At 46.2% G+C, this 25,753-nt stretch overlaps 1 protein-coding gene across 1 annotated transcript; it reads right to left on the bottom strand.

Moving 5' to 3' along the window:
• Positions 1–21,218: 21,218 nt before the first annotated feature.
• ccdc25 (coiled-coil domain containing 25) lies at positions 21,219–25,374 on the bottom strand. Its single transcript, XM_084453387.1, has 9 exons — positions 25,234–25,374; positions 24,756–24,803; positions 24,608–24,647; positions 24,253–24,304; positions 24,035–24,110; positions 23,569–23,672; positions 22,894–23,096; positions 21,977–22,022; positions 21,219–21,862 (listed from the first exon to the last, which is right to left on the bottom strand). The coding sequence occupies exons 1-9, from the start codon at positions 25,256–25,258 to the stop codon at positions 21,833–21,835; spliced, it is 624 nt and encodes a 207-aa protein (XP_084309513.1). The 5' UTR covers positions 25,259–25,374; the 3' UTR covers positions 21,219–21,832.
• Positions 25,375–25,753: the final 379 nt, after the last annotated feature.

Here is a 25,753-nt window from a genome sequence, read left to right as displayed (position 1 = left end):
TAAACTTGGTCCTGACAACACCATTCTAGCCCATTACAGGTGCAGCTGTTTAAACAGGCCAGTCTGAGACCAGTCCCAGGTGACCAAGTGATTATTATTGTATGTGGTGATATGTAAACAGAGGTGATTATTATTGTATGTGGTGATATTGCACCTGCGTCACCACGCAGGCTTAGGATACAGTGAGTCAGCGTACTATATAAAAACCTGCATATTAGCTGATCATATGGCAAAGGCATTATAGAGTTCAGCTACAGTCTAAGTCAACTGTCTTGGAGGGACTTTCTGTAGATAACCTGCACAAAAAGAGCAGAGAGTTTTAGTTTCTCACTGTATGGAAGCGAGAACGCGTGACAATGTGAGCTCAAGAGGCTGCTAGGATGTGTGTATGGAAGGATGGAGCAACTGCAAATTGTAATTCATACTGTATTTATCCAATCATCTCATGTCTATGAAGAAGCCAAGGGGGTCAGAGTGGGAGTGGGGGGGACAAGGGGGGGGGCAAGGGCTGAAAGGGCTAGGGGATCTGGTTTCCTCTAAACTGACTGAAACCACACCGATAGTTCAAAACTACAGCGTCTCACGAGGGTCAACCTTGATTGCAGCTCCTCATGCAACCGTCCAATGCGGTTCCCCTCAGACGCGAAGCTGCGAGCCGTCTCCCCGAACCTCGAACCGGCTCTGACAGTCGTGTTGTTCCAGATCCCGTCACGAAATCATAGAAGTGGAGGCCAAATGAAAGCGTTATCTGTTTGTTTACCTTTCCTGACAGAGGGAACAATATAGTTCTCCCGTCTCCACCGTTATGAGAAGCACATGTGGGGAGAGAGGCAAGCGGGCCTGATCAGTTTCCAGCTCTCTGGCTTTGCGCTCTGAGGAGTTAGCAGATCAACTTGTTTTCGCTCGTTTTGCTTTGGCGACTTAGCCTCATTCTAATTTGGCACTAGGGAATTGTCCAGAGTGGTTTTCGTTTTGAAATTCTTATTTTGTTGGAGTTGATTGGAATAAACTGTGTGTCTCACATAGCTGAAAAGGTTGTGATGGAGATGAATCATTTTATAATCGGGGGGCTTTGCTGAGTTGTGAAACATTGAAGTGTCAAATGCCTTCTTTCATTTTCCGTGCACAGTTTATACTGCAATCCTGCAGTTTATAGTGTGAAATCCAATGTAATTTCTTGCTTTCAAACGTGATATATTTTGTTTATTAACTTTGCAAACAGGAGAACCCACTCTTCGTCTCCCAGTGTGCCAAATATACAATTATCATCCGCAGCCTCAACTGTACTGTGTTTGTGTAGTAGAGGTGGTTCGGAGAGCGGTAAACACAATTTGTCGCTCTCGGACATCCTCTTGGTCGTACGGTCAACATTTAAGTTGGCATGTGGGCGAACCGGGGGCAATCCCCAACTGGACACATATGGCTGTTTCCATTGTAATTTTGCGGGGACCCGATTTAATCTCAACAGGTGGTCTTTGATGTAGGCCTCTCGTTCCGCTCCCTGGTCTAACGTTAGACCCACGTGGCTGACAGCTGGTCCTGGTCCACATCTAAGAGGCTTTCCTCCACGGTGGTAAAACTGGCCATACATTCTGCTACATAACATTCTCTTTGGACCTGTCTCACCTTACTCCGCTCTCATGTTACTGTTCTCAACCGCCCTTCCCTTCAAAAACAACTTTTGAAAGTTAATTAAACACCGAACGCCACAACCGAACACCCCAGCCCCCACGCCCCCCACACCCCTTCCCCATGTTCACGAAGACACATTATCTATTATGGATAACGTGTCCATATGTTTTCAATGAAAGAGATTCCAAGATACACAACTGTAAATTATCCAACGATCTTGTTTGGATAGCTTCTATATGGCGTGACCACAGAGATATGGGATTGGGCCCGGCTCCCTCTAAATGGAGTCTTATGAGATGTTCCAGATAGACTGGAATTGGTGGTTGGCGGGGATGGAGACCCGGCAGACTGAATAGCTGACATTGCGAGCATAGCTGAGACCTATTCTTCGGGGTGGAAGGGCTGTGTAGGGCTTAGGCCCTCTCTGGCGTCAGATTTCATTAATCATATTCTCATCTCCCTGGGAGATAGCTTCACGTCCGGACAATTGACTCTGAAAGGTATTCCACAGGAAGCGCGAGCCAGGGTAGAAACATCACATCACAAACACAATCACAAGATCCCTCTCCGGTGAGAGAAATGGAACTACAGTATGGGACTTGACATGCATATAAATTGACCTATCTGGGGTAATTGTGTCTCAGGGCGAGGACGGCGAAACAAAGCATGACTCACATTTTCCTCCTCTTATACAATGTACCGGCCTTGAAATCCGGCCCGCGGCCCTCCGGTCCACCGTGCCTGCGGGGGGAGTGGCACGGCAAAACCGCCTCTTTATTTCCCAAGTCTGAAGAATAACAACATCTGTCCCCGCGGCCCTGCTCTGCTCTGCCTCAGCGCTCTCTGTTCTGACAAATAATGCTGCCTTGTCCAAAAGATGCCACCGGTAGTGCGAATCGATAGCACAGTCTATCGATTCGTGCTACCCTATCAAAATGTAACCTTACGTGTTTCCATTTCCAGTTGTGTATATCCCATAAAGGTATAACTGTCACAGTATTATGACATCTTTATTTATGTTTTTATTTAACAGGGGTCATTGTACTCTAAGAATATGGGGAGCATATAAAAAAAAAATCCTCTATGAAATAATGCTCCCACTACAGAATAATTTTATATTACCACTACTCACTTCATGCATACTGGTAACACTTTACAATAAGGTACACAAAAAAATAGTAGTTACTGAGTAACTACTGTTGAACCAATAATTAGTTAATGATTAGTTACTGATTAACTCTGAGCTTAGTTGCCGCATGCAATCTGATGCTAGATTGGACACCTGACTTCTTCTTCATGGTTTGGGTTAGTTGGTGCGGTCCTCTCCCCCCAGGCTCGGGGCCGAGGGGCTATCCTTTTACCACCCCGAGCTTCCAGGAGCCACTTCACCGTTTCGTCATCCACGACCGTCAGGTCACGCATTTCGCTGGGTGTCCGATATATCGGGCAGTCCTGGATGACGTGGCCTGTGGTTTGTTCCTCGGCGCCACACGCGCACGCCGCACTAGGTGGTGCCCCCCCGTCAGTAGCTGCGATTAACCACTGCAAGCGAAGCAAAGTCTGCCAACCGATGGCCATCACCCGGGCTGGCGTTCGGCTGCCACAGGCGGGGAGGATAGTCGGCGGAGCTCTGCCGGCTCCCAACCCAGAATTCTGCAGCTGAACGCTGAAGGGCTCACCCCCAGTAGGATCGATGTCATCGGACACCTGGCTGGGATTGTGATATTCCTGAAAGATGGATTGGATACCTTGGCTATGACTGTGCTATTCTTGAAAGATGGATTGGATACCTGGCTATGACTGTGCTATTCCTGAAAGATGGATTGGATACCTGGCTATGACTGTGCTATTCCTGAAAGATGGATTGGATACCTTGGCTATGACTGTGCTATTCCTGAAAGATGGATTGGATACCTGGCTATGACTGTGCTATTCCTGAAAGATGGATTGGATACCTTGGCTATGACTGTGCTATTCCTGAAAAATGGATTGGATACCTGGCTATGACTGTGCTATTCCTGAAAGATGGATTGGATACCTGGCTATGACTGTGCTATTCCTGAAAGATGGATTGGATACCTTGGCTATGACTGTGCTATTCCTGAAAAATGGATTGGATACCTGGCTATGACTGTGCTATTCCTGAAAGATGGATTGGATACCTGGCTATGACTGTGCTATTCCTGAAAGATGGATTGGATACCTGACTATGACTGTGCTTGAGTTATGACCGTGAGCTTGCAAGAGGGGACACTCTACCAGAGCGTTGCCACAGAACCACACAGATCCGCTAGAATGTTCTGTTTTTTTCACTGCTGAGCATGTACATGTTCTCGTAACAGTACAACTGTGGGAACCCGGTGGCGCAGGCCTGCTCGGAACACGCAGGGGAGGAGCGGGGTAGTGGGATTGGGCGTCGGGGTCCTATAATTACAGTTATGAGGTCTGGTCCAGCGTTCTACCCCCACCCTTCCTCTTCGCCTCCCCTCCTCTTCCTCCCCCCTCCACCGCTGCTCTCCCCGTCCCTTTCTTTTGCCTGGCTCAGCCCCTCTCCACCTCCTCCTCCCCGCCACCTCCTCCTCCTCAGACGTTCGGTTTTTGCTGAGCTCGCCATCTGCGGTCGACTGTGTGGAACCCTGACAGAGGGGTGGAGGAGAGGGCGGGGGGGGTGGAGCAGAGGGGGGGGTTGGAGGACGGCGGTCAGGGAGGTGAGGGCGGGGACGGAGAGGAGGCGATAGAGGGTGAGGGCGGGGGGGGGGGCAGGACATGGCTAGCGAAATGCACGCTAACGCCAACCAGATGGGTTACAATGGCTCGGCTGAGCAGTGTGTGTGTGTGTGTGTGGAGGAGGGGGGGGGGGGGTGTTAATGGGGAAGCAGAGGGGGGCACAAGGAGTAGGACAGGGGGAGGAAGGGGGTGGGGTGGTCAGGAGCTGTTAAGACAGCTGTGGGGCTCCTTCAGACTATACTATAGAGACCGTGAGTGGAGGTGGGGACTTCGTATTACTTATTATTATTGTAAATGTTTGAACATGGAGAGAGAGAGGGGGAGTGAGGGAGAGAGAGAGAGAGAGAGAGAGAGAGAGAGAGAGAGATGTACAACAGCCCACATCAGTTAAAGTTCTATGAGACATCATCACTTTAATCCTAATACATCACGCTGTGCCCCATATACACATATACACAGTGACATTATTACTGCTGAAACGGTACCGCAGGTCTGACAAGAAACCTTAATGGGCGTATTTCCTTGGGCTCATGTGGTTGGATAAGTGGAGATGATGGATTCATGATAACATAGGTGGAGCAGTAGTTCAGTCACACGGAGCAACTGGAGATTGGCAGAGATCTGAGCCAAAACACCACATCCTACAGTCAAGTGTGGGTGACCCATAAGATATGTTGCTTATAGTCTGCTTATAGTAATAAAACCTAATGACCTACCAGCACTGTAAGTGCAATAATATTCACATTTCACTTTTCAAATGACAAATTCCAGGGAGCTAAATGCATTAGGGATCAGTCTTTCATAATATTTTGCTTCCCTCTGGAATATGTAGAGTGGGTCGTATACCCACCTCCCTTGTTCTCTGTAAAGCGCATTGTGTTGCCTCTGGGTATGAAATGCGCTATACAAATAAAGCTTTGATTGATAATAAGTAACCTTACTTCAAAGCCCCTTTTACCTACCTTTCACTTCTCTTTTCAAAGCGTGACCCGCGTAGATTCAGGATACACAGAGTGCCAAACCACCGGAATGTTCCAGGGCATTCCTGGAGCCAGGGAGCCGCCAGCAGACGGGGACCCTACACAGATGGAGAATGGACAGAAAGCCAATGACAGCACATCTACCTCTACACTATGCTCCAGTGTGACAGAGCTTTTTATTTATCGGATACAATTGTGTTTTTTTCTAAAATGCTATATCCACCATTTGATAACTGAACTATGCTTGTTAAATCATTGCTGGCAAAAGGAAATGCAAGCTCTTTATGTGAACATTTGAATTATATTGTATGTGTCATCTTAGATCATTAAGTATGATAATAACAATTTTCCTGAAGATGGAATCATGTAGAAGTCACTCATTGAAAATGTATTGGAATGAAACACGCTGTGTTTTAGAACCAGTTTGTTCAGCAATGACACATCCCTTTAAAACAATAATGTCTCAGAATAAGCATTATCTGCCTCTAGCAGAATCCAAGGATAATTTGGTGTAAATTCTTCACAAAACTGGTCACCAAAAGAATACGATGACAATGACACAAAAACGACATCAGCTCATTCCAACTCATATTATTCCCAGATATAGAGGAGAGAATGAATGTGACAGGCATCTTCGACACAGAGACAGATAGCTTGTGGGGGTCCCCAGGCGCTCTTAACATCATGACAGTTATTACTGTGTTTGCTGTATAGTTTATGGAAATGATTAGAAATAGTTGTGAAATGTTGCAGCTGCATGATCCTGATCCTTATGGTGATTGATTTGGGCTAGGGAACGGTCTAGTCCTGTGGGTGAGTCAAACCAGGTGAAGGTGCTATGTTCCACATCACTGTGCCTTTCTCGTTCTGGTTGTAACCCTGCAGCAGGACCTCTCGCCATGCCATTCACTGCACCTGCTAATGATCGTTATACTGGTTCCGCCTCCACCAATCATGTCTCTCCCATGTTCTGAGTATAAAAAGCTGTGCGTTTGCTCACTCTCTCTCTCTCTCTCTCTCTCTCTCTCTCTCTCTCTCTTTCTCTCTCTCTCTCTCTCTCTCTCTCTCTCTCTCTCTCTCTCTCTCTCTCTCTCTGAGCTCTCTTGCATTCCTCTACTTGTGTGTGGTTGTTTCTAGTCCAGGCCCTGGGGCAGGTAGGACAAAGGCCTCTATACACGAAGAGATGGTTGCCTATCCTTTATTCTAGATCTGGTTTTGTTTCTTTAATTTCTTTGGCAACATCTATGTCCCTTGGCCTTGTGGCTTAATGGTGTCCTTCCTTTATCTATAGCCCTAGTCACCATACAGTGTCAGTCTTTAGAGTCTGCATGCTGGGTCTTCATGCTCTCTTTACAGGGGAACGGCCACTAATGAAACACTTGAGAGTCGGATTCCCAGCCAACCACTCTACTGTACCTCCTGAGCTACGTGCCAAACATGAAGTGCAGGCCTGGCATGAATAGTACTTCCTGTATCTGGATGACACTGTCCTAGGAGTTTAGGCCTGCTGATTGGTTTGATGGACTGCAGTTATGACATCTGTGATGCGCACACTGAAATCACTTTTATTTAAAGGTGATGTATGCTTACAGTATTGACCTAAAAGTTGCTGCAAGATAGAGATAGATACTTTAATAATCCCTGTGGGGGAAATTTGGGTGTTTCAGCAATGGAAAAGTACAGCAGAATAAATAATATACATAGATAATATACATGCACACATCCACAACACTCAGGAACACTCAGGAACACTCAGGAACACTCAGGAACACACAGGAACATTCAGGAACACACAGGAACACTCAGGAACACTCAGGAACACACAGGAACACTCAGGAACACTCAGGAACACTCAGGAACACCCAGGAACACTCAGGCACTGTTATAGAGTCTGATGGCCGCTGGCACAAAGGAGCACCTGAACCGTTCTGTATTTCATCTGGGTGGGATGAGCCTGTGGCTAAAGATACTCCCCATCTACCATAGCTCATTATAGAGGGGATGGGAGGGGTTGTCCAGGGTGGACTTCAGTTTGTCCCTCATCCTCCTCTCCACCACGGCCTCCAGGCTGACCAGTTGCTGCACCACGACAGAGCTGACCTTCCTCACCAGCTTGTTCAGTTTGTTTGTCTCCCCAGACCTGGTGTTGCCTCCCCAGCAGGCCACAGCAAAGAACCGTGGGCTGGCTACAACAGACTGGTAGAACATCTGCAGAAGCCTGCTACACACATCAAAGGACCTGAGTCTCCTGAGGAAGAACAGTCTGCTCTGTCCTTTCCTTTAGAGGGCCTCAGTGTTGTCTGTCCAGTCCACTTTGTTGTTCAGGTGCACTGTCTGCCAGGAACTTTTATGAATCCACCATATCGGTCTCTTGTTCCTTCTGAAGTCTCTACCACCAGCTCCTTGGTTCTGCTGATGTTGAGTGGGAGCTGGTTCTCCTCAGACCATCTGACGAATCTCCCGACCTCATCCCTGTGCTCATCCTCTGCGTCTTCAATGATGCACACCAGGAGTCTTCCAGGAACTTCTGGAGATGGCTCGCTCCAGACTTGTGGCTGAAGTTGGTGATGTAAAGGGTGAATAGGAAAGGTGACAGAACGGTTCCTTTGGGGGCGCCAGAGTTGCTTATCACCATCTCAGACAGGCAGCCCTGCAGCCGGACATACTGTGGCCTGCTGGTCAGGTAGTCTGTGATCCAGGCCACCATGTCGTGGTTTACCTGCATGTAAGCATATCTTCTTGTCGGAGGGGCAGGATGGTGTTGAATGCACTGGGAAAGTCAAAGAACATGACTCTTACTGAACTTCCTGGCCCCTCCGGCTGTAGATCAGTTGGTAGAGCAGGTCGTTCAATGATCGAAGGGTCAGCGGTTCGAATCCCAGCTCCGACTGTCCACATGTCGAAGTGTCCTTGAGCAAGACACATAACCCCAAATTGCTCCCAATGAGCAGGTTAGCACCTTGCATGGCAGCTGCCACCATTGGTGTGTGAATGTGTGTGTGAATGGGTGAATGAGAGGCCATTGTAAAGCACTTTGAGTGCCGCTAAGGTGGAAAAGCGCTATATAAATGCAGTCCATTTACCATTTACTGAACTTCCTGGCCCCTCCAGGTGTGAGTAAGCTCTGTGGAGTAGGTAGATGATGGCATCGTCCATGCTGATTCGGGCCTGATACGCAAACTGCAGTGGGTCCAGGAAGTCGCTCACTATGGCAGTGTTGAAACACTAAGGGCAAGAACTACCCAGATTTACTACCAGAAGACCACAAGTATCCCCTTTTGAAACAAAATTATAAAAACAAATATTACTGTAACATCTGCAAAATAACCTGTTTTCAGTGTTATTTCTTTGGAGCAATTTCCTTTCCAAGACCCAGATGCAGCCTCTGTATTAAATTTCAAATCATTTTCTCTAAATGTTTCACTAAAATGTTTGCTGCAGCAAATCATTTTTATGTCATTTGAATAGTTCACAAACTGTTTTGTTAAACTTTCCCTCCCGTCCCTGAATGGATGAACTAAACTAGCAGACATGCTCCAGTGTTCATCCACTTAGTAGGCGTGTGTGTGTGTGTGTGTGTGTGTGTGTGTGTGTGTGTGTGTGTGTGTGTGTGTGTGTGTGTGTGTGTGTGTGTGTGTGTGTGTGTGTGTGTGTGTGTGCAAGGCTGACTTGAGCCACAACAAATGTAATGGCTTTCCTCTGATCTGTCATGGGTAAACTGCTGCGTGTTAATTAACCATTAAGAGAATTTGTGTGTGTGGCCTCGCATCGTGGTTTTATTTTGTGTAGCATCTGAGTAGTGTTTGGCTGTCTCCCTCCTTAACCCTTCCCACTCCACCTCCCACTGATGCTAGATCCCTCCCTCACTCTTGTCCATGGCACTCTGCGTGCGTGTGTGTTGTGTGTGTGTGTGTCTCTGTGTGTGCGCGTGTGTGTGTGTGTGTGTGTGTGTGTACGTGTGTGTGTGTGTGTGTGTGTGTGTGTGTGTGTGTGTGTGTGTGTGTGTGTGTGTGTGTGTGTGTGTGTGAAAACACTCTGTGGGTGTTTGTGGAACTCTTTAACATGTTATTTTAATTTATTTCAAGAGAATGATCCAACAACCGACACCGCCATTTCCCACCCAAGAAGGCTGCAGCCTTCACTCAGAGCCACGTGTTCTTTTATATGTTTCCTTTAGATATCATTCATCATTCATGATATTCATGATATCATTCATGTACTTGATGTAAAGTATGGTGTTTTTGACACAGTGCCCATGTGGAAAGTTCACAGATGTGATGGTCAGTTAGGTTAGGAGGTGTACTCTAACATATTGATTAAAGTTATTTATGCCATTCACTGGCTTTTGAATAATTGTATTCAATGATCAATTTTAACCGTCTTCTGTTGTCTGTGAGGTAACATTTCTCCTTTTCTTACAGGATGTTACAGCTGTTAAAGGGGCACTTTATATTTTATGTTTTACATCAATCCAGCATGCACATGATGTAAAAATATAATTATTTGGTGGGTAAGAACTTGATAGATATTGCTGTTCTCAAAATTTGCAGTGCATACCTGTATGATGTAGTATGTGACAAATTAAGCTGACTTTGACTTGACATGCTAACGAGCAATTACATCATCAGCACACAGTTGGCGCTTGTTTTTAATTGTGCTGTTTTCGCGACGTCTTGGACCACACAAACACTGTTTGAAGATTGCGTCACATTCTGGCAGCAGTATGTGGTCTGGCATGACTTATTCAGTAATTAGCGTGCTTACCAAAAGTAATTAACACCATCTTGAATATGTTTTATTGTTGTGCTTCTGTAGAGAAAAAGAACTCCCTCACACTGTCTTCTTCACTTGCAGTAAATACATTTATTAATAACATTTCAGTCGTTTGACCTTCATTGGTGTGCTTGCTGAAAGCAATCCCATGTTAGAACTGGACTAAATTGAATTTTGAATGGGGATTTTCATTGAACGGGCAGTTTAGCGCAGGACTAGGCTTAATCCATGTCTGTTAGCCCTTAAATTCCCAAAAATGAATGGGTGTCTATATGTGTAATGCTACACAGGCTTAAAGCCCCAAAAGAGAATGGAAGTCAATAAGAGATACAGTAGCATTATCATCTGGTCACTCATTTCTTAAGTTAGACAGGTGAGGTGAGGTACCTCGGTCGGATGGTTGGGCATGGGAATGTTTCTCTGGTGTAGGCTAAGGTGAAAGTGATTGAGCAGTAGCCTAGCTCTACCATTAAGAAAGAGGTTCTCAGGCCTAGTGGGCTATTACCACAGCCTCGGCAGGATTCGTTTCCATGGTAGTGACTCCACTCACTAATCCCTTGAGAGGCGATGCCGAGTACATCTGGAGTACTGAACGTCAGCAGGCTTTTGATAACGTCAAAGCTCTTCTCCTGTCCTGTCTGCTTCTGCGCTGGCCGGCCCTCTTATGGATGATGGGTCATGTGTCATGAAGTCATGTGGGTACAGGGGCTGTGCTCCTGCACATAGATGAGCTGGGCATTGACAGGCCCTTAGCTTCTTCTCAAAGAAGGTTAATTCATATCAACTGAATTATTCAGTGATGGAGAAGGAAGCTCTCGCTCTGGTCTGGGCTCTGCGTCATTTTGATGTTTACCTGGTTTCTGGTCTGGCTCCTGTGATGGTCTATACAGACCACCCCTTGACCCTCCTCGACTCCTTGAAGTGTCCTAAGCAAAGAGTGATCCGTTGGTCGTTGCTGTTAGAGTCATATACTCTTACAGTCATATACTGTTACAGTCATATACTCTTGACATACATCACATTATGAGGGGAAGGACCACATAGTGGCAGATGTGTTGTCCAGAGCTCCCTGTTCAATTGTTTCTTTTTGTTTCATGTTTTTGCCCTGTAGCCTGTTTTCTCCCTTCTTGCTTCCTCTTCCCCTCTTAATTTGCGTTGTAGGATCCTGTTGCTGAGGTTGGAAGAGTACGTGGTTGGGTTTGGGCGTGGGTATACATGTTTTTGTTCTTTTGGTTTGCTTTGTTTGTTTTTTTTCATTTTTGATACATGCCTGTTTAATTTGATTGTCACAAGCTGTGGCAGTACCTAGTACTGTCGCCTCACAGCAAGAAGGTCTCCCAGGCCTTTCTGTGTGGAGTTTGCATGTTCTCCCCGTGTTCGCAAGGGTTTCCTCCATAAAAGAACCCAATGTGAAAAACATGCAGAAGAGCAGATTGCTAACGCTGTCCATTCCTGGTGAAGACGGACAGGAGCACATGGTTGGCCCCTGGGCGCGTCCCCTGCACGGTCTGTTCCCGGCTGCCCTTGGGAGAAGGACGTCATGATAGGTTAAGAACAGGAGAGCAGTTTTATCGGTGGATGCTTCAGCCATTTTGTGTGTGTGTGTGTGTGTTTGTGTGTGTGTTGTGTGTGTGTGTGTGTGTGTGTGTGTGTGTGTGTGTGTGTGTGTGTGTGCTTCGCCATTGCCGCCTACACTATGTGATGAGCGTGTGTCTCACTGTATGATAAATAAAGATGTTTTATTTGTATATACCTCATCTCTTTAGATTAATTTTTTGTTTATTTTGCTTACATGTGGTGTGTGTCTCCATTGTTATTATGGCCAAGAGCCTGGTCATAGTATCATTCCAGCCTTGAAATGTCAAATAAATACTGTAACTTCCACTGTGATTCCATTTGTACTTTTGAAACCCTTCATGTAAGAAATGATAGATGTTGGAGAGATTTCCACTGCTTAGTCACGGCTCTGTGCATTTAATACATTTTAAAGCGGGATAGACTATATTTAAATGCTGTTACCATATGCATTGTTGAAACTATTTCAACTAAATCTTTGACAGCTTAATTTCTCTAATTTAAGTCATTCTGTAAAGCAGGCCAACACAGGCAAGGCAGAGGGCTTTCTCCTATGGTTTGCTATAGTCACTCTCTCAAGGGAACTCTTGGTATGCTGTGTGTGGGGCCTAAACTCTTTGACATCCAGTTGAGTTGTCCCCTAGGGACAGATTTAAAAGCAACACGCTCTGGGTGGTAGAGCCCAGATGAGGGTTTGTATGAAAGTTCGTTTCATAAACGGGTCAAACTGCGGTTTTATAAACAGCTGTGGGCATCCTTCAACTATTCTCTCTCACACGCGCACACACACACACACACACGCACGCACGCACGCACGCACGCACGCACGCACGCACGCACGCACGCACGCACACACACACACACACACACACACACACACACACACACACACACACACACACACACACACACACACACATGCCCAGAGCACTGCCAAGAGGGTGTCAGGAGAAGTTTGCATGGGATAGGCCAGACTGGGACCTTGGCCGGAAGAACAGGGGCATCACATGCCTGATCAGAGAGCTTATAGTGGATTCCTGCAGCATCACCTCACTGATGCTCCAGATGCTGCAAATGACTTGCCTGGCCATCCAAACTAAACCACCATAATCACACAGAGGAGCCCTCGGGGGGGGGTAGGGGGGGGGGAGCTAGAGCTCATTCCTCCTCTGTTGTGGGAGTCAACCTTACTCTGCCGTGGTCTATGTGAATGTGTCGATGAAACGGGTCCCACAGCAAACCCTGCCCCATCTATTGGAAGAAGATGGGGGGGTTTAGAGAACATGAAAGAGGGCCGACAGAAAACATGAATGCGTTTGTCCACGAAGCCATAAAGATGTTTTATGGAGGATCGTGTCACAGTTGGACTGTAAACGCTAGCTTGGTTCCCGTCGGAATGTAGGAATCCATGAGGTCCTCTAACCAGCCTGGCCAGGTTAACAGGCCAGCCCTCGGCATGTCCTGTGTGTGGAACATCTGGGTCACAACACTGTTTCTAGACCCCTAGGAAGACTGACCGACTCTATAGCAGCTAACTATGTGAGGGACCACCCAGCAACATACTTATACAGTGGTAGATTTTACAGTAGTAGGCCCTGGCCAGCCTGTAGGTGGTCTGGTGACCAACGTTTGGGTGCTTGTTAGAGGTCAGATTAGGTCTGCGTGTCTCTGTGTGTGTCGGTTTGTCTCCCTGCTGTGGAGGGTCTGGTGGCTCTGCCGGGTGTAATGTGCTGATTGTAAATCCTCTGGGAATTCTGCCTCTATCCCAAAGCTCTGATCCTGTAACCGCACAGATCACATTAACCTCCTATGCGTGTATCGCTGTGTAACCTAACATCTCGTTAATATATTATCCTGTAACCCCATAATCATGTAACCTTCTATTCCTGTTGCCTCTTGTCTCTGTAACATCCTATTCCTGTAACCTCATATTCCTGTAACCTCATATTCCTGTTACCTCTTATTCCTGTAACCTTCTATTTCTGTAACCTCACATTCCTGTAACCTCCTATTCCTGTAACCTTCTATTCCTGTAACCCTCTCTTCCTGTAACCAGGCCCCAACTAGTGACTCAGATGTTATGAAACCCGATGCTCTGAGGCTGCAGCAGCAGGCCGCATTGAGCGTCATGTCTATGGTATTCACAAGCCCAGTTTATTTACATTTTGTCCATTGACAAGAAGCTTATCCATGCAGAAAATCAATCACACTGCGCACCAATCTATGATGCCGTCTGTGACCTTACAAAATTATGGAGGTAAAGTCAAAGACAAAGTGTGCATTAAAAGTGCTGAATTACCATGTCACAGTGGCAATACATTGTGAAGACTAGAGGAGGAGAGGATTTTTATTTCAACTCAATACAGATCCGATTACTTTGCTCAGTCAGTCAGTGTAGATGAAGTGCACCGGGCATGCGCAGCCAAGCTGGAACACTCCGGAATGACATTTGACGTTCCAACATGAGCAACATGCCCGTCTGTAGCTTCCACTGAACAAACCCCAGCCTCGAAGGTGCTTCTGATAACAAAGGTTAAGGAGGCCCAAGTTAGGACGGCTTGACCTTTTGTTTCCATATTTTCACACAGAATTATATTCCTCTTCCGTTCTGAGCAGCCTTGTTGGAAGCATAAACAGAACAGGCGGATGGGAAAGCACAAATGTTTGGGTGCTGCTAATCCTTGGGGCCCTTTGGAGACAGCGTGGTCCTTGTTGTTGTTATAGGGATCATACTATAACCCCCACCCCCCTCCTCCAGACAGGAAATATCCAATTAGCCCCATGTGCAGACATTTCCTTACGTCATAGGACGCTTCCTCAAGGACGGTCGTACGTACGCACGCGCGCACTGCGGCGTTTGGCGGTCCTGTTTGTTTGTATTGGAGCGCCGCGTTGGCTGGACATGTGGACCACAGCGAAGCAGCGCGTCTCTGTTGCTGGTGCGATGGTGATGGGGGTAGAGGGAAGGTTTGCTGGGGGGGTCGACTCCTCACAGGCTGTGTGCGTGTGTGTGTGCGTGTGTGTGTCAGTGTGTGTGTGTGTGTGTGTGGTCCACCTCCTCTGCCCTGTCAACCGCCAGCAGATGTTGGTGTGACCACCGCGGGGGCGGTTGTTAGCGTGACCATCAAACCTCCACAGGAGTGGGAGATGTTATTGTGACTGGAGTTGAGGAGGTGAAACATGGCGGCGTAGCTGCTGACACAAGCCACTATGAGACTCCTTGCACGGCAAGGGAACTTCCCTCTCTCTCTGTGGGTGCGTCTCTTTCTCTCTCTTTGTCTTTCTCTGTCCATCTCTCTTTGTCTTTCTCTGTGGTTGTCTGTCTCTCTCAACCACTCTCCCCCTCTCTCTTTCTCTCTGTCTCTCTCTCTCTTTCTCTCTGTCTCTCTCTCTTTCTCTCCCCCCCCCCCCCCCCTCTCTCTCTCTCTCTCTCTCTCTCTCTCTCTCCCAGGCCAGGTTTCCAGTGTTAGGCGTGGTTCCCTGTCTCTCTCTTTCTCTGAGAGCAGAGAGAAGGGAGCAGGACTGGGCGGGGGGTTCTCCGGCTCCAGACTGCCTGAGCCTGAGGCTCCGTTTCTGGCTGCGTCCCTGGCCGGGGATGGGTCTCTGGCAGGACCAGGACACGGAGGCTCCAGAGGAAGATGACCGCATATTTCCAAACAACACAAGCCTAGGTAGAGGAGGAGAGGAAGAGAGAGGAGGAGGAGGAGAGGAGGAGAGAGGAGGAGGAGAGGAGGGAGAGGAGGAGAGGAGGAGAGAGGAGGAGGAGGAGAGGAGGTAGAGGAGGAGAGGAAGAGAGAGGAGGAAGAGGAGAGGAGGGAGAGGAGGAGAGGAAGAGAGAGGAGGAGGAGAGGAGGTAGAGGAGGAGAGAGGAGGAGGAGGAGGAGAGGAGGTAGAGGAAGAGAGGAGGAGAGAAGAGGAGAAGGAGGAGAAGGAGAGGAGGTAGAGGAGGAGAGGAAGAGAGCGGAGGAGGAGGAGAGGAGTAGAGGAGGAGAAGAAGAGAGCAGAGGAGGAGGAGAGGAGCTAGAGGAGGAGAGGAAGAGAGCAGAGGAGGAGGAGGAGAGGATGTAGAGGAGGAGAGGAGGAGAGAGGAGGAGAGGATGTAGAGGAGGAGAGGAGGAGAGAGGAGGAGGAGGAGAGGAGGGAGAGAAGGAGAGGAAGAGAGCAGAGGAGGAGAGGAGGTAGGGGAGGAGAGCGGAGGAGGAGGAGAGGAGGTAGAGGAGGAGAGGAAGAGAGCAGAGGAGGAGGAGGACAGGCGGTAGAGGAGGAGAGGAAGAGAGTGCAAGGAGGAGAGGAGGGAGAGAAGGAGAGGGCAGCTGTCCCGAGGTGCTGCTGTGGTAGGCTGACCAGGGTCACTCTTTCCACCCATGTGTGTGTGTGTGTGTGTGTGTGTGTGTGTGTGTGTGTGTGTGTGTGTGTGTGTGTGTGTCTGTGTCCTGCCAGTGAGGCTAACGCCCTCAGCTACAGAATGAAGCCATTCTCTCCTGTTCAGACTTTCAGCATTTCAACCAATTTGAACTGCTTGAGTTCTTACAGGGTCAGAGAAATGACAACGTCAGCTTCTGCCCTGAATCTCCCCCCAGAGAGCTCCTGGACAGTGACGGACGGGGCAGAGAGCCTGTACCTCACAAACTGGAAATAAGCACCCGCGTGATACAACTCAGAAAATGCTGGATCCCAAGTTTTGGGGATCTGGTGTGTTTGATGGGGGGAGGGGTGTATTTTGCTGTTTCTCCTCGTAAATATGAAGCTAAAAGGTTGTGACGGAACCTGCCGGGCCTAAGAGGTTCTGCACAGCGGCCCGGCGGCTCTCTTGAGCCCTGCTAACCCAGACTGTTATTCTGTGTGATTGCAGTAACCTTTAGCCTTCCCGTTTTGCTCCACCAGAACCTTTATTTCCCACTAAACATTGTTTCCAGACAGCTGTTTAACTGCCCAGTGTGAAATCCATGGTTAGTTGGTCACAAAGGAACACGTTCCATACGTTCCATTTTCGTAAGAAAACCAGACACAATGATAAAAACACACTTTGTTTTCATCTTCCACCCTTAATTAGACAGGATGTTCTTTTATGCGCTTAGACACACAGAATGGAAAACAAAGGCTGATGTTCATTGTTTGGAATAATGAAAAGTATTTATTGAGTTATGTGGTGTCATGCCTCTTAGATGTGGACTAGAGAAGCACTTTTACGAGCAAAATACAATGTTTGTGTGATTTGTGTGTATTTTCTCTCTCTCTCTCTCTCTCTCTCTCTCTCTTTCTGTGTGTGTGTGTGTGTGTGTGTGTGTATGCATGTGTGCGAGTGAGTGAGTGAGTGAGTGAGTGAGTGAGTGAGTGAGTGAGTGAGTGAGTGAGTGAGTGAGTGTCTGACTCATCTGACAATCTATTCGTTACCTTAGAAAAACAAACTAGTAAATCTAGAGAACCACGCCATCTAGTGGTACTGAGGAAACACATGTTTCATGACAATCAAAACATCTCACTTTGAATTGATATGCTGTAGAATAGGCTTAGACAAGACGTTAATGCCCTCCCTCAGAGAGGCAATTTGTATTGCAGTACACAGTACATTGCATAATATCACATTCAAAATCACAGTTAAGCTGCCAGTATAGCATGAACAATCATGAACAAGGTTATATGGCAGCCTTGCTATGGTAAAGCAGTGTAGGCTTAATCTAATTCTTGGAAGCACAGGGAAACTCTCCCAGATCTTACTCGTAGACCAGCTATAACACATGATGGATCCTGACTGAATCACTCTTTGATAGGAAACAACGCTACAAAAGAACTCTTGGCTACAGAACTGACAGACTCTATGGTAGCCTGTGTCCCTCTGGTAGTTAAACACTGATCAATCAATCAAACAAGGCACTAGGCCTAAATAACAAACTTTAGTACACCATTACCTTTCTAAGCCTGATAATGACCTCCCTCTAGTGTATACTGCATACTACTGTACATAACACTGACTTCAAAGCCACATGATGGTCTGGGCATGTCTACTCACCAATGACAGCATATGGCAGCCCTGTTGAGAGTTGATCAGAGTTAGCCCTTAAACATTTTTCCTCTGTCTTTATTCGCTTGGCAGATAAACAATAAGTCTAACAGATCAAATCCGTGGTATTCCTCTGATCTTTCAGAGCTTATTCAGTTGAAGAATCGGGTCTGCCTGGGCAGCAGCAAGGAAATCTGACACAGTTTCCATTTGCTAGTCAACTAAATCCAGCTATTTTGTCTATTAATTATATTGGTGATTCATCAGCATTGTGGAAATCAGTTATGGTAGTTGACTGAAGCATGCAAATTCCACTCCTTCTCTAAGCAAGCTCTACCAGATGCTGTCATCACTACTGAAAAGAATGAAATACAGTAAAGGCTTTTATAGATCCTTGTATTTATTTTGTTTTTTATTTCAGAGAATTGGTGGTTTTTAAATAACCCTGCACAGTTAGTCAGTTTGCTGCTTTTAGCTGACTTGAATTATAACTCATCAACTACTACTCTCAAAGTATTACTTGTGACGTATTAAAGGCCTTTCTTAAGATTGATCTAAAAAAAGAAATCTCCTGCGGTTGATGTGCTTGAGCCATATATGCTGCAGCTCTCCATTCCCTTGACTGCTGAATCTTTAACCCCACTGTTTTTTTTTATTAGACAATTTCTGGAGCTATCGTCAATGTTAGGAAGGCGGCACATGTGGTCCCTCTCTACAAAGGTGGTGACCCTCGCCTACCGGAAGCCTAGCTGTGAGCAGACAGTCCGGCAGAGCGCAGGAGGAAACTGTCTGGCTCGAGAGAGAGAATATGAGATGAGAGGGAAAGGAGGTGCAGGTGACTCTAACCACCAGAGAGACAATCACATACACACAAACACAGAGAGACCAACAGAAGGAGATACACACAGGGCAGGAAGAACAGTCTCTGTCTCCAGGGAGCAGGGCAGGGTGTGGCAGCATCTAGAGGTCTGGATCTTGACTCTTACAAATACTGATGTTTCGTTATATCTCCTGACTGAGTGAAGTTCTTCTCTCATGTATGAACACGCTGGTGTCTTTAATTCTCCTGAGAGAGTGAAGTTCTTCACACACTGGTCACAGTGGTACAGCTTCTCTCCTGTATGAACACGCTGGTGTCTTTAATTCTCCTGAGAGAGTGAAGCTCTTCACACACTGGTCACAGTGGTACAGCTTCTCTCCTGTATGAACACGCTGGTGTCTCCTGAGATTAGCCTCTACACTGAAGTTCTTCCCACACTGGTCACACTGGTACGGCTTCTCTCCTGTATGAACTCGCTGGTGTGTCCTGAGATTGCTCTATCTAGTGAGGCTCTTCCCACACTGGTCACAGTGATACGGTCTTGGCTTGTCTGTGTCTCTCTGTCTCCAGGCGGGAGCTGGGGTGAGGGGGGTGTTGATGCTGGGGGGGGGGGGTTGTCCCTTTTTGGAATGAGTTTCCCCAGTTACTCCACGTTTCACACACAATCAGGGTGTAGTGGAGGGTAAAACCAAGTAAACTCAGTTTACCCACCTCTTTAAAATAGGACTGAGAGTTTGGTCACCTATGGTCACCTTTGGTCACTCTGCACCCTACAGAATCCACATAGTCAGTGATGAAATAGTCTAGTCTGACCAGATATGGCAGATGAGAGCCTTGACCCTAAACTGATTCTCTGCTAATATTTTATAACTAGAAAAAACTGTAAAGGGCTGTTGCACACCTTGTAAAAACTTTAAATCAGGTGCATAGGATAAGGTTGACAATCTTGGTGTGGAGAAAAATCCCGCAACACTGACCTTACTGGCAAACTCTTTATTGGTATACAAAAAAAACAAAAAACTTTTGGTGCTAGACCTTCATCAGATTCTGATGAAGGTTTAGCACCGAAACGTTTTTTTGGGGGGGGTTTGTATACCAATAAAGAGTTTGTCAGTAAGATCAGTGTTGCAGAATCTTTCTCCACACCAACATTTTATAACTAGAAATTGTGGTCAGAGAGCACAGACCTCTGCCCCTGAATGCATTTCGTGGGTCTGTGCACACCACATTTCTTCTAAATTGGCTCATGCTACACCCAGAATTTCATCAAAAGCGGTCTGGTAGTTTTTGTGTAATCCTAGTCCAAAAAATAAAGGGCAGTGAAGACCGGCTCGGCCGTGTTTGGACCCACCCCGTGATTCGGATACGCTCCGGTATTCAATGGGTTGTTATTTGGCCCAGGCTACACCCCTGCACCGAGTTTCATGAAAATCGGTCTGGTAGTTTTAGCATAAACCTGGTCAAAAGAATGAATAGAGGTGAATGGCCGGCCGTGTTTGGGCGGCTCGTGGACCTGCCACCCATGACTCGGATTCGCTCCAAAGTTGAATGAGCTCTAAGTTGGCAATGCTACACCCCTACACCCCTCCTCCAAGTTGTGTGAAAATTGGGGGGACAGAGCGGAGCTGAGGCCTCGGGCAGCAAGATATGAGCTACCGTTAAGCCATTTTGTAAATAGCTTTGGGCATCTTTGAATTTGGATATAGGGAACAGTAAATATGCCCACACACGCAAACATGTTTTCCGATGTTTGCAACCAGTAGAATGTAGCCACATTTTCCGTTCCAGCTACATGTTCGATCATCATTACATCATTACTGTACCTCCACCCCAGTGAAAGCGCAGACTATTAGGGGATTAAGTCAGCACACTGAACTGTAGGCTATAGATGTCAAAAAAATAGGTTAGGGTTAGTACAGATAAGAATTGTGCCAAGTAGTGCAAGTAGTTCAGACCATTATGGTGTGGTTTAAACCTTGAACTTAACCTTGAACCCTTTAAGCCTCACTTGTGACTCTCTGGCGAGATGTCAAATCTATTAGTTAGGACACCTGGACATGGCAGGGATGTGGTTGAAGGAGAGCGTGTGAAGAGAAATCAAAAGAATGTGTAGTATATTTTGACCATTATAATCACAAAATATACTATAGTGAATTTCAAATGCACACACATAGGCATATTGGAGGGATGGAAAAATACAGACAGGCCTAAGTTGAAGAACACTGGGGATATTCCAGTGTGTTACTGTGGCAGACTGGCGCCACCTATATTTTACTAAGTGCTTCTTATCTAAACTATATGACAGTAAGTGCCTTTTAGAAAAATCCATATATTCACTATTGCCACCTATACGACATTTAGTACCTATTAGAGAAACCTATATATTCACTAGGCGTCATCGACGGATCCGATTCTTCTTCCTTCCAACCAGAAACGAATTAGACTACAAATGACAACCATTCAAATATATTTTCATCAGTAGATCCAAGACAGCATATCGCCTTGAGATAATACCTACAGTAGCACAACCTCCATAAGTCAGTAGGCTACTAGTCCCAGTCTAAGAGACTACTCCACTTGATCCACATAGCGACAAAAGAAACAAACGAGGTAAACAAGGGAAGGTTTTTATTTTGTGACTCCAGCAGTTTTAGTCATATCAAATGAACATCCAGGGTGAAACTGAAGCCAGGGCCTGGAGAGGACAGTCAGGCTTCAGAATGAGGACAGCAGCATCGGTCAGGTAAATAATAATAAACAACAATAGGTGTAACGTACAGACTTGGCTGACCTGACCATCCTATACTGGTCGGAGGATCATGTACTCATTCGTAGCATTTAGTCGACACACATGCAATGGTATTAATTGACAAGTGATGAACAGTTGGCAAAGTTCTTGAATCCTAAACAACGCCTGTGGAGTCTTGGATTGTGGTTTGAATCACTGGTGTGTATTTTCTTTGAGTTGTTCTGGACGCTGAATCTTTAACCTGAATCTCTTAAGCAGCATCGCTGAGTCTGACTGCCAGGCAGAGGACACAGAGGAGTAGCTGTTGTCCTGGTAGTAAGCTATTAGAGAAGCTAATCTGGTAGCCAAGCGGCACACAGGCACACACACGTGCACACGCGCGCACGTACACACACACACAAACCTGACGTTGTACTTTATTGGCAAGAGTGCAGCTCCCTTTTGTAGCAAAAATGTATATCCATCCAACTATGTACAATGACAGTAAAACACACTGTCGGGGCGGACAGTTGAAACCCATCAACGTTAGTGAGCAGGTGTGGCCCTCTATCCCTGCGATGTCACTCCCTTTCCTCTCACATGAAGTCATCCGAATCGTTGCCATCCTATAGGAGACAGTAAAGAATAGTCCCACTCTTGACTTTCATACCATGTGACAAATGTAGGTCCATATAGGTCCATTGCTGAAAAGGAGTTTTGAAAATGTGATTCAAACTCACCTCATTGGTTGTCATGTTTTCACTATTCATGAGCGAGGAGTAGCTCCTGTAGAGAGAGGGTTGCAGTGTTAGTTTATGCAGCTCATGTCAGAGACCAGCTTTAGAGTTACAAGCACGTGATTTAACGGCCCTTTCACACCTAATAGTTTGCTAAATTTGGTCCGATTCAAGAGCAAAGTTGCTACTTTTGTTGCATTTTTCAATAGGTCTGGTTAGTGTTCACATGGTCCTGTGTTAAGCGAACCAACACTTGTAAACGAATGACACATGGTCGTACAGGTCATTCATCTATTGGAGGAAAAATCACTTTGTCAAAAAATAACATTGTAGTGGACAACAATCGAGCAAGAGAAAACACAGTATGAGGCACATCTCGAGACATGTGAACAATGTAGGCTTATCGCTTCACGCAATTCAGAGGCGACGTACAAGAGAGTGGCTACCAAAGGAGAAGGCGGGCCCTAATGGATGATTACGATGTTTAGTATGTAGCCTGCTTATTACACAGAAGAGTGAAGTGGGCTATTAACTGTCTCACTCTGACACGTGTCAACATCTGTTTTCAACCCACACTGCACTGTATTTTAGTTTAATTCCTATATTAGATCCTACTGTATATTAAGTCTGATTACATTCTCACCTAAGAATCAAACCGTGGTTCACTTGGAACCGGGCCGAGTCCTGACTTCTCCGGAGGACCATGGTTCGATTGTTTGGTCCATACCAGAGTTCGAATGCATGTTCTCACCTCTCCAAACAAATCGGACTATCAGGGTAAATGCACGGCAGTTCGATTAAAACTGACCAAACAGGGTAGGTGTGAAAGGGCCCTCGGACAAATGCAGTTTGAATATCAGGACCAAGTATCCCAGAGCATGGTCTGCTCATATCCTCCCTTGAGTTCCTCGACAGCTTACTTGAGTTCCTCTAAATCTTTTTTCCTCTTCATCTCTTCCTTCTCTTTCTTCTTCAGGTCTTGTATCTGGGCCTTCTTCTCGTTCCTCTCCTCTCTGTCTCGAGACTCCTTCTCTGCCGCCAGGTCTGGGTACCTCTCGTCCTTGGTTTTCTCCACCCTGTTCACGATCTCATTCACCTTCTTCTCCACTGCCACGATCTTCACCTGCCACACAGAATCAACAAATAGGCTACGCTTATTATGGAACCCTGCAGGTATGTTGACCACTACAGATAATTGAAGCGTGAAGACAGTGAGTTCTGTAGATAACTGATAACAGCAAATGCAGGGCCCAGGATCTAATGCAAAAATATGTAACAGCGTTGACAGCACAACAGATATACTGTATGTGAGAGAAGGTTAAGGCCCAAAAACACTGATTGCTCCTTGGACGGAGATGGCTAGAATTTAGGCCAAACCGAGTTGGGCACCCTGATTGGCTCCGAATCGACATAAGTTACAAAGACTGACTGACGGTCTATGCTGATTCTACATGTTGAATTGACAAAAAAGTGTCTGACGGCTTCTGGGCAGCTCCAATGTCTGCTAACGAGGTGTTCACCCCAAACCGACGGAGGCAGACCCCTACTGTTTCAGTCAACTGCCGGGTTTGTGTGTGTTGGTTTAAGACAGTGACCTCTTTCTGTCTGTAGAAGCCTATCTGTCCTACGTCCATTTCTCCAGTCTTCTTCAGGTTGGCCCAGGGCGTGTAGACAACATTGAGGTTGTTCATCTTACAGCCTGGGAACAGACATTTGAATTAAACAGAGGTGAGTCTACTCATGGAGAGGAAAAATAAACTATAGATTTGTCATAGTCACAGCCTTATAGGTCAGTACTGTTCAGGATAGTATAGTAAATTGTCAGTTTGGGAACCTTTCAATGTCTAGTTGAGTATAGGACTGGAATGAGGAGCTGATTAATACTGATAAGATACAGTAAGGACAAGCGATTACAAGAATGCCAATGTTCACGTACCCGTACTTGTTACACATAAACTTTCTATTCTATATTACTATGTAATTTAGCTCATTAAGCTAAATCACGTAGCTATGTGTAGTCTAGGTGTTAAATGTTGATATAACTATGCATTGGTCTATTACCCTGGATGCTGTTGTTCTTAACCAGCTGGACACAGTCGATCAGCACCTCCTTGGGAATATCGTCTATCGTCACGCCCTTCGGTGAAGAGAGGGGGGGGGAGAGGGACATGTTACAGAGTGGGTAACATGGGTGCAGAGTTGGTAACGTTCATCGCGTCAAGGTTCATGTTTGACAGGATCACAGCCCTGCGCCTTACATCATCATCATCTCCTCCTACCTTAGGCATCCTCAGGTACACATGGGCCGAGGAGAGCTTGTCCACATGAAACCTGCATGTTTAACAACAGCACTGCTTACTACGACAAATTCACTTTGGGTCTCCGTAAAGCCTAGTTTATACTGCATGTGTGTTTTCCCCATGATATTAAAGCTGACATGTTGCGTACAGTATAAACTAGGCTTAATGGGGTAGAGCTGATCAACAGGTGGGAGCTGAGTCTGAGGCAGATACTACGTCTGCCACCTTGTGGATGATCTCAACACTGCATCCTGTGCCAGATCTATAAACGTGAGAAGTTTGAATGAGGAGGAGTGCTCTTTCTGCTCTATGACAGACAATAAGAGGCTCTTACCAGATGTCTTCAGGCCATCCGTACTTGATTAGGTCTTCATCTGTAGAGGGAAAGAGCAACAGGTAGCTGATTACTAAATTATAAAATGCTAAATGGTGTTCTACATCAGCCAACTCCACAGTAGCAAAGAAAGTGTTGAACTACTCACTTTCATACTTGTCTTTCCCCATGTAGATGGTGTATGGGGGAGTCACCACTGAAATGACAAGATAAAGAAAAGCTTGTGATTGGTCATTAAAAAGACTTGGACATAAGAGTCCCCCGATTAACAACCTAAAGTTAGACAAGACAGTAGACACACGTGCACAACACAATACTGACGTGTGTGGCAAAGTTTAGTAGCATCTGTTGTGACAAGAAGATACTAATGATGTCTGAAGTCAGTCCTGTCAAGACGGCTCTGCTTAGTTAACGTTAGCCAACAACCATGGACCACCTCACCTGCCAACATATGGCTCTGACAGAAAAGTACCGTCTCTTACAACAACCAAGCAAGCTATAACGTTAAAAGTTATAACTTTAATACTGACAGCCAACAGGCTTGACGTCTTTTCAGCTATAACGATCTCCAGAAAGCGAGATGTTAGCTAGCAAAGCTAGCTAGAGAGCCCTGGTAGGCTACTTACCGGCACTCGTGAAATAAAACACCATTTTCCAGAAATATGAATGACTATTTAGCCAAAGTTATACTAAAACACAATGCAAAGAGTGTATAAGTTCAGAAGTGTGCCTTATCGCGACCTAGCCTGGTTAATTATGCCTCATATCATAACGAGAGGGGACGTGCTACTGACAGTTTCGCATGTACGTTAAAAACCGGAAGTTGTTGTCGTCAGACATCAACTGCTTCCGCGAGCTCATTGATACTGAGCATGTGCGAGGTCATTGATACTGCGCATGTGCTTTTTTTTTCAGAAGCGCGCGCGCGGTTCAAAACATTTTACCTCAGAACTCCCGCGGGTTGAGAAGACAAATCAAACTCTGCATTGGATATCTTTACATACAAAGACTTTGAGAAGTAATAACCTATGTAGCTAGGTGGTGTTCGTTTAGAGTTTTTTCCTCTATATAATCGGTAAGGTATTTAGTGAACATTTGATAAAGTTAGCTAACGTTAGCTAGCTAGTTATTTGTGAATTCTTAGTT

The sequence above is a fragment of the Borostomias antarcticus genome (genome assembly GCF_949987555.1).
Source record: "Borostomias antarcticus genome assembly, chromosome: 19".
In the NCBI taxonomy this organism is placed as follows: domain Eukaryota; kingdom Metazoa; phylum Chordata; class Actinopteri; order Stomiiformes; family Stomiidae; genus Borostomias; species Borostomias antarcticus.
Note: the sequence above shows the minus strand (reverse complement) of the source record. Positions and strands in the feature narration are given on the sequence as shown.

Bases quoted from the DNA above. Each gene is read 5' to 3' on its own strand.
- ccdc25 (XM_084453387.1), bottom strand. From the start codon at position 25,258: ATGGTGTTTTATTTCACGAGTGCCG. The intron at 24,648-24,755 runs GTGAGTAGTTCA...TTCCCTCTACAG, and splicing joins GGGGAAAGACAAGTATGAAA to ATGAAGACCTAATCAAGTAC. The intron at 24,111-24,252 runs GTAGGAGGAGAT...TCTTCACCGAAG, and splicing joins TGTACCTGAGGATGCCTAAG to GGCGTGACGATAGACGATAT.